The sequence below is a fragment of the Lolium perenne genome, unplaced genomic scaffold (assembly GCF_019359855.2).
Source record: "Lolium perenne isolate Kyuss_39 unplaced genomic scaffold, Kyuss_2.0 unplaced104, whole genome shotgun sequence".
In the NCBI taxonomy this organism is placed as follows: Eukaryota; Viridiplantae; Streptophyta; class Magnoliopsida; order Poales; family Poaceae; genus Lolium; species Lolium perenne.
This window is the reverse complement of record NW_027249062.1, coordinates 219864-229384: the sequence shown is the minus strand read 5'-3', so window position 1 is coordinate 229384 and position 9521 is coordinate 219864. Positions and strand designations below refer to the sequence as shown.

Sequence of the window (9521 nt, the reverse complement as noted above, 5' to 3'; positions counted from 1 at the left end):
AACTTGTTATGCTTAATGCTTGTCACTAGGGCCCGAGTGCCATGATTTCAGATCTGAACATGTTATTGATTCATGAAGATATTCATTGTTTTATGATCTTACCTGCAAGTTGTATACACATATTGCTGTCCGGAACCCAGGGCCCCAAAGTGACAGAAATTGGGACAACCGGAGGGGAAGGCTGTGATATGAGGATCACATGTGTTCACGGAGTGTTAATGCTTTGCTCCGGTGCTCTATTAAAAGGAGTACCTTAATTACCAGTAGATTTCCTAGAGGCCCGGCTGCCACCGGCTGGTAGGACAATAGATGTTGTGCAAGTTTCTCATTGCGAGCACATACGACTATATACGGAACACATGCCTATGGTTATTTAGTACTTGGATACTGTTTTATTACTATCTGCAAATGCCCTACCTTGATTGTTACATGAGTTCTCTTATCCATGCAACGCCCGTTCATCCATCCCTGTGCCTACAGTATTTTAATCCTGCTGTTTACGATAATCACTATTGTTGTCTTTATTACACTGCTGCTTATATTTCACTACTGCTACTGCTATAAAACTGTTGCTACTGATAAATTCTTGCGAGCAAGTCTGTTTCCAGGTGCAGCTGAATTGACAACTCCGCTGTTAAGGCTTACAAATATTCTTTGGCTCCCCTTGTGTCGAATCAATAAATTGGGTTTTACTTCCCTCGAAGACTGTTGCGATCCCCTATACTTGTGGGTCATCAGAGGGGTGGTGCTAGGGTTTAGCAGAGGGGGTACTAGGGCGCCGACCTTTGTGCCCTTGGGTGGTGCTGCCAATTTGGTGGCCGGCCCCTCCCCTCTCCTCCTCTCTATATAGGTGGAAAACCCTAGGGTCCAATCCTACTCCACATGGGAGTCCAATTGAAAACCTACCATAATGGGAAACCTAGTCAAGGTGGGATTGCTCCCTTTCCTTGTGCTATGGCCGGCCATGGACGTGAAGTCCACCATGGACTCCACCTTCCCACTTGGTGGGTCGGCTAGGGATGGTGGAGTCGGACGATTCTAGAACCTTCTAGAACCTTTCATAAATTCACCAGATCATTCCCAAACATGGAATATGACTTCCCATATATGAATCTTATTCTACGGACCATTCCGGAACTCTTCGTGATGTCCTGGATCCCATCCAAGACCCCAAACAATATTCGAACTCCATTCCATATTCCATATCTACTTAAACGACATCAAAACCTTAAGTGTGTCACCCTACAGTTCGTGAACTATGCAGACATGATCGAGACACTTCCCTGATCAATAACTAATAGCGGGACCTGGAGATCCATAATAGCTCCCACATATTCAACGATGACTTCGTGATCGAAAGAACCATTAACATACGATACCGATTCCCTTTGTCGCGTGATACTTTACTTATGTGAGGTTTGATCGTCGGTATCTCTATACCGGTAAGTACTCTTTACTCGTAATGTGATATGACATCCCTTGTGACCTAGTCACATTCTTGCAAGCTAACTGGATGGTATTCCACCGAGAGGGCCCAGAGTATATCTATCCGTCATTTGGATGGACAAATCCCACTCTTGATCCATGTGCTTCAAATCATACTTTCAGAACACTTAATGCCACCTTTATAACCACCCAATTATGAAGTGGTGTTTGATGTCATCAAACCATCCATCCGGTGTAAGTGATTAACATGATCTCATGGTCGAAGGATTAGGTTACTATGTATCTTAAAGCTTATATTAAAACGAACTTAATGACTAGATCAAATGCCATGCTTACTATGGGTGTATGTCCATCACATGATTCACCTAATGGTATGATCTTGTTATTAATAACATACAATGTTCATGATCAGGAAATCATGATCATCTATTAATCAACAAGCTAGTTTAATAAGAGTCTTACTAGGGACTCTTTTATGTTTACAAAACACACAAGTATTATTGTTTCCGGTTAATACTATTATATCATGGGACGTAAACATTTATCATAAACACAAAGATATAATAATAACCATTTTATTATTGCCTCTTGGGCATATCTCCAACAGTTTTATCAAAAAAAGGGAATTGGTGAAACATGATCTTTTTGACCTGTTAATCGATTTCCAAAAAGGGGAGCTAGACATAGCTAGACTAAATTATGGAGTGATAACTCTAGTGCCAAAGGGAAAGATGTAGATAGAATTCAAAAATATAGGCCATTTGTCTCAAATGTGTCTTTCAAAATTATCACAAGAGTATCGGTTAATAGGCTTATTCAAGTGATTTGGAAGATCATTCTTTTAAACCAAACATCTTTTATCAAAGTGAGGTACATAATGGAAGGGGTAAATGTCTTGCATGAGGCTTTAAATGACATACACAAGAAGAAGAAATCTTGGGTCCTTTTCAAAATTGATTTTCAGGAAGCTTTTGACAAAGTCAAATGGCCTTTCCTTTATCAATCAATGGAAGCCAAAGGATTCCCAACCAACTGGATGGACTTGATTATCAAAAAAGTGACTAGTGGTAAAGTGGGGATCAATGTAAATGGGGAAATTGGAGCATATTTCTCAACTCATCAAGGTTTAAGGCAGGGGATCCTCTTTCCCCCTTCTTTTTGACCTTGTTGTTGATATATTAGCAGTTCTTGTTAAGAGAGCACAAGGGGGAGGGTTTGCTGACTAGGCTAGGTACAGATCTGATAGAAGGAGGGGTTGCAATCTTGCAATATGCAGATGCCATCATTCTCCACCTTGAAGATAGGCTAGGAATCTGAAAGTAATTTTATGTTTGTTTGAACAGATGTCAGGATTAAAAATAAATTTTCATAAGAGTGATATCTATTGTCTAGGAGAGGCTTCAGAAAGAGAGAAATACTTTGAGAGGATCTTCACTTGTAAAATCTAGTTTGCTCCCTATGAAATATTTGGGGGTGGCTATTAACAAGAAAATACTGAAAAATTCAGATTAGGATTCTATTGAAGGAAAAATAAGAAGTAAATTGGGGCCCTGGCAAGGGAAAATGCTAGTTATGGGAGGTAGAGTCACTTTGATTAGCTCATCTCTGACTAGTGTCCCTTTGTACATGCTTTCCTTCTATAGAATTCCAAGTGGTGTAAAAAATGGATAAGATTAGGAATAGTTTCCTTTTGGATGAAAATGAGAGTAAAAGGAAATACCACTTGGTTAATTGGCAGACAGTGTGTATGCCAAAAGATCACGGTGGTTTGGGAGCCTTGGACTTGGAAAAAATGAATATTGACTTACTAGCTAAGTGGTTATGGAAGTTGTTTAATGAGGATGAAATTTGGCAGCAATTAGGAAAAAGTATCTCCAAAAGCACACTCTTTGTCAGGCAGTAACAGAAAATGGGGACTCTCATTTCTGGCAGGGTTTGATGGAGATCAAAAAATTCTTTTGGCAACACTACAAGGTGCAAGTAGGGGATGGGGCTAAGACAAACTTTCGGGAATATCAATGGATAGGCTCCTCCTGCCTAGCCAAAACTTTCCCTAGGCTATTTCTAGTTTCTATGAACAAGAATGTGACAGTACAAGAGGGTTTTGACAAAGGGTGGAAGGGCTTTGGTTTAGAAGAGAAATGGTTGGAGAACTTAGAGAGCAATGGGGTGAGATAGAAAAATTGCTAGGAAGAGTTAACTTGAGTAATGATCCTGATACATTAATATTCAAATTAACAAATTCAGTGGCATTTTTAGTTAAATCCTTGTACTTGGCAATGCAATTTAATGATGTTGTACCTTACAGATTCATGTGGAAAGTTAAGATACCCCTCAGAATTAAAACCTTCTTATGGTTAATGTTGAAAAAAAGAATTCTGACAAGAAATGTGCTATTACAGAGAGGGGGGGTGTGAGAGAAATTGTCTTTTATGGCGGATGTAATGAAACTATAGAACACCCTTTTTAAATGCCCCCTTGCCAGATACATTTGGAATGTGGCCAGTTGTACATTTGGATTCAACTTCCATTTTGTATCAGCTGACCACTGCATCTCAATTTGGGTGAAAGGATTTGGGGGGAAGAAAAAAGAAATTCTTGCGGTGGAGATAACTGTTGTGATTTGGACCATCTGGAAAACAAGGAACTTAGCATGTTTTGAAAAGAAATGGCATGCTAAACATTATGTGGTGATACTTAAGATTTGCTATTATATTAATTGTTGGAGTTTTCTGGTGAAGGAGGACGTTAAGGATCAGCTGGAATTATGTGCAAAGGTGTTGGAAAAGGTTGCGATAGAGGTGTTTGGAGCAAGACGAAGTTTGGTGTCGTGGACGCCAAGGCGGGCGATGTAGAAAAATAAAATGAAGGGAAGAAACAGCAACAAAAAAGCATCTTGCATTTGGTGCAGGGGATGATATGGAGGAGGAAGAGGTTGGTAGCAGCAGGGATCTCAACTTCTCTTTTTCGTCTTGTTTTCGCCAGCATTTGCTGATGTTGTGTACTGTTTAAAACCTCTGGATATCATGATCATTAGATGGTCAGGAAAACTGTAGTTGTTATGTTGCTGTTGCGTTTCGGGTGTCAAGCTGATATTTTGTAGTATGATGGTTTCGTTTAATGAAATCGGGGGTGATCCCTTTTATCTATAAAAAAATGTCCTATCGATGTTCCATGGCCGCCGACAGATTTTTTCCCAGCGTGAGTGCGCCCGTCAGTGCAGCGGAGGGCACCGGCAAGTTCGGTTGAGGGCGCCGATGAGAGCGACCGAGAGCGCGGGCGAAGGGCCCAGACCCTGCTTGGACTTGTGGCACCTTGCGTCCTACAGCCAGTCGCCAATGGTGCGGACACGTGAGACGATGCAGGGAGAGAAGTGTCTTTGGGCAGGAGGTACGCGTGCCTGCCAATGGTAAGAAGGTGAATGACACAGGCTCGCGAGATGGAGGGCAGCTGTTCCTGCTAGGGTTTGTGGTTAATCGATGCGAGGCTTAATCCCATTTGTCGCTGGGCATACCGAACAAAGCCTAGTTTGGTTTGGTTGTCTATTTTCTTAGATTCGAAGGAAACCCGGTTTAATTATGAGCAATCTAGTAATTTCATGATAAAATAAATAAAGCTTTCTGTTTCCGGCACGGAGTGTGTTCTAGCAAATATACTGCAAAATTATAATGGTAGTGGCCTATGCAAATGCAAATGCACGTTTTAGTGGTGTATTTTGACAAAGACCAAAAAATAACGGTGTCTCCTAGCAAATTTCCCTATATATTAAAAGCAATATACATACATCTAGTAGAGTTACCATGTTGATCCACATCAGCTAAATTAAATTTAATAGGTAGATGTAAAATATGCGATTTTCAATATAGCTTATAATAAAAAAAAATGGAGTATGAAATACATACTGGTGAACTCTCATATATTCATTTCGAGAGTTCGTATTGCAGTTACAGAAAAGGTACAGTTATACATAATACATTTGTTATGGACCGCCCATTGACACAAATCAAGAAAATCACATACACATATACATACATACACCATATAAGTTGGAGCACTTAGCTTGAATATATAGCTCAACCAAGCAGTAGTTATGGATCACAACCAAACAGTAGCAGATAGCACAAACCAATCTGTAGTTATTAATCACACCTGCTGATCGGCATTCGTGCTAGGGCGTCGAGGTCGACTAATACCTGCATGAGTGCAAAATGCCCAGAGGCAAGTGATGAGGTCGCCACCCGAGGATGAAAGCGCCTTGGCATGGCCCTCCACATCGTTGGATGGGGACATGTAGATGAGAAGATTGACCCAGAATTGGGCCAATTCCTCCCACACCTTGTCCTTGTCGGTGCGCTCCCGATGCCGCTGGAAGAGCTTCAAGCCATCGCGCGCCGTAGGGTCTTCGAGACACTCCGCTGCCTGCTCGTCCTTGTCAAGCAACCCCTGCCAGGCCGAGCTGCAGAAGCACCAGCTTGAGGCTTTCTTCAGGCAACTCTTCATGTCGTCGTAGCAGTCCGATACCCAGATCTCATCGTCTGGCAAAAGCTCTGGCGTGCGTGCCACAAGGTACATGCAGTACCTCGAGAGTGTCACCGCCACCACCTGATGGTTGTCGTTGTCTTTCAGTTGCTTGTCATCCTTTGCTCGCCTGCCATTCATGTCCAGGAGCTCCGTGGCTAGGTGACACTGCAAGAGGATCTCTGTGGCTGTTTTTCCATCGCCTTCAAGGCCATACATCTGTGGCAGGAAAACATGGCATGTGCCTAGAGGGTCGATAGCCTTGAGGGACTGAACGATGTCTACCTTGGCTTTAGTTGGCAGTGTGACCTGAGAAGTCCATGCTAACATCTTGTGGACTGGCTCACAAACTTGGCGTATGGACACCTGCTTGATCTTCATCTTGTTGGGATTAATAGGTCTGCAGAAAAGTCTAAAGATGATCTCAAGTCCAGATACCACCAAGAAGCGTGTTGCAATGAAGCAACCAACGATTGGCTTGCCCAACCAGCTCCAAAGGCAGTTCCCCGGGGCTACGTACAAGCATAGTAGATGCACTAGGAACCAGTTGGAGAGCAGGTATATGGTGAGGAACTCTGTGATTTCGATGGCAAGAATGGTCATCACTAGCAGCACTGCGACGACGAAGTAAAGCAGTAGGGTTTTGTCAATCTTGTAACTTCTCACGATGATCAAAATAGCAAAGACGTATGTCAAAACGAAGAGGATAGAGAAGATGAAGTTGAATATGAAAAGCCAAGGGGCAGACATCACTACTGGGACGCCCGCCTCGTAGTAGTTGTCGAGGAAGTCGAGCTCTATCTGAAGCACTTGAAACACTGCATGGGCATTATCTTCTGCGTTGCTCTCGCATTCGAGGGAAAGCAGGCCATGGAGCATTAACCTTCGTGCCATGTCCGACCCAACCTCCACCATGGGATAGTGCTCGAACCGGCGCCGCATCAGCTTGAATAAAGAGAAGGAGAAGCACATGAAGCGCCACCTGTTGGTGCTGAAGCAGCAAATGTTCAAACGTGGTATTTTCTCCCATATTCTCTCCACTGTTACCAAGTCCTTGACCTTACTGAGGTCTATGAGGAGATGGACGTGCTTCTGCTCATCTTGGCCATGAGGGAACCTCCCGACACCATACCCACAATGTAGGGTGGTCAGGCGTACCTTGGGCACCGAAATACTCCTTGGCCCATCCTTCTTTCGACTATCCTTCTTATGGAGCATGAGCTTCTCCTCCCCCATCACCACGTACTCGCACTTGGCAATGTCGCCGGCTGGTGACATACCGTGCTTCTCTACGATGTGCTGCATGTAACCTGCAATGAGGTGAGTATTTCCGGCTGCTGCTAGTGAGTCTTGTGCCATCCATTTGTTGAGCACCCTCTGCCCCAGCTTCGCGAGGGCCAGTGACCACAGTATGTAGAAGAATGCCGGCATCACATCCCCCTGGTAGGAAATAAACTTTCGTGAAATTTCCATGAAATATCGGCTAGTTCAGGAAAGATGAAAATATTTTTTTGGCCAAAAATTATGTCTAACTTAAAATCAATTTTTTTTGCTGTTAGAAACCTTATGCTTGGATGAAAGAACACAACAACAAATGAAAATTTACGATACCTATTATACATGAAAATTTGTGAGTGAGAACCACGACATCTACACGACTACACCCTACAAACTTTTGATACTAAATCACAACATGAAAATTTACAAAAAAGGATGAGCGTAAAATAAAGTTATACTATGTCACACATGAATATTCAGAGAGACACGTATATAGTATGTCGCCAACACAAAAATAACAAGTTGTGGCAATATATTTTAATATATAATTCATATAATTCATGTTTTTATTTACTCAAATAGCACAACTTATTAGTCTCAAATTTCACAGATCAGTATAAAACTTTTGTACTACGACATCCAGATATTTGTTTTTCAAATATTTGGTACACCAAAAATGTCTAATGAAGTGAGGGTGTCGGTATACCCCTGCTAAGAAAAATCCATGTCATTTTAGATAAAGTAGTCATAAACAAATGGAATAGTACCGAAAGTGAGTCCCGTGGAACGTTTAAGTACATGAGGTAGCCGATCCACACCAAGCGAGTAGCCTCGTCGGAGTGGTCCATCAGCCGGAACCTGCCAGAGGCCCTCGAGAAGGAGCCACCGGCCGACTGCACCATTGCCTGCACCTTCTTGCGGATGAGCTCGATGAGGAGCATCCACAGGAGCAAAAAGAGGAGCTCCCCCTTGTTCCCCTCCGAGTGTGAGAACATGTAGGACAGGAGGGGAAGGAAGAGGATGAAGGTGGAGCGCAGCAGGGTGCGCACGATGGAGAAGAGGGTGAAGCGGCCGCGTATCAGGCGCTCGAGGCCGACCACGCTGAGCGTGCCGCCGAGGATGGACATGAGCACCACCGTGAACACTATCGCCCCCTTAAACTCGGCGTCGTAGTTTGCGTCGTCATCGGTGCCCGCGCTGCCATCTTGCGACGCATGGCTGGAATGCCTGATCGCATACAGGGGGGCAATCCAATTCATACCAGAGGACAACAAGTCCCCCATTAATTCTGGTGTAGTATGTATGTGTACGTTGTATGTATGGGAGCCAACTTTGTTGCTATTGCAGCACTCGCGAGGCACAACTATATACATAGGGATGCCGAAGTAAACCAAACAAAATTCAGCAACAAGCTAGCTCAACATTCCTTGCTTGGAGAGGAACATGTGCCATTGAGGATCTCCAACGTGTTGATGTCATTCTGTTGCCTTTTTGCCCCACCAAATCAGCAGATCCTCGCAAAAAGAAGATGAAGAAACAAAGGTAAAGAGCCTGGAGATCAGGTTCCGATCTCTTGGCTCTTGCAAGCAGCATGCAGCGGTCGCAAGAGCGTTGCGATGTCATGCTACCCAAACTCCCAACCAAAGCAACTAGTGTCAAATTAAGCTCACGTACGGAAAGAATCATGAACGCTTATAAATTGCTTGCTTTTGGTGGAATTTGATACATGCCTGTCTTACTAAGCATGCATATGGAACAAAGCTTCATTTAAATCAAGGAAATCTAGCTTTAGTGGCTGTACGTAATGCCCATAAATATGTATGGGGAATATCATACTTGCCTAATTTCGTAAGCAAACTCATCAAAAGAAACCGCACGCACATATTAACACAGGAGGTAACAGTTCATGGCCATTTTCATAAGAAAAGACAAAGCTCACCAGAGTGTCCGCAATACAATAGGAAGATATTAGACTTCTTTCACTACGGGAACGCGCCGCGTTGCTGACAGCCAGATTCTGTGCCGACGGCAAAATATCGAGGCCGTCGGCACAGGACCCGTTCCGACCAGGCCAGCAGGTAAGCCGTCGGCACAGGAAAACCGTTGACACAGTAAGGTTTGTGCCGACGGCAACCGTCAGCACAGTAAGGTCTGTGCCGATGGCAACCGTCGGCATAGTTTCGACCGTCGGCACAGTCTTTCCGTCGTGACAGGTAACAGCATCAGGCCTACCGATGGCAATTTCAGGCCCGTGCCGACAGCAAAGCTGTCGGCATAGC

At 43.7% G+C, this 9521-nt stretch overlaps 1 protein-coding gene across 1 annotated transcript; it reads right to left on the bottom strand.

Moving 5' to 3' along the window:
- Nucleotides 1-5385: 5385 nt before the first annotated feature.
- LOC127313264 (uncharacterized) lies at nucleotides 5386-8562 on the bottom strand. The gene is made up of 2 exons (XM_051343814.2): nucleotides 8010-8562; nucleotides 5386-7404 (listed from the first exon to the last, which is right to left on the bottom strand). Exons 1-2 carry the CDS (start codon nucleotides 8523-8525, stop codon nucleotides 5590-5592), a joined length of 2331 nt encoding a protein of 776 aa, XP_051199774.1. The 5' UTR covers nucleotides 8526-8562; the 3' UTR covers nucleotides 5386-5589.
- Between the last annotated feature and the right edge of the window lie 959 nt (nucleotides 8563-9521).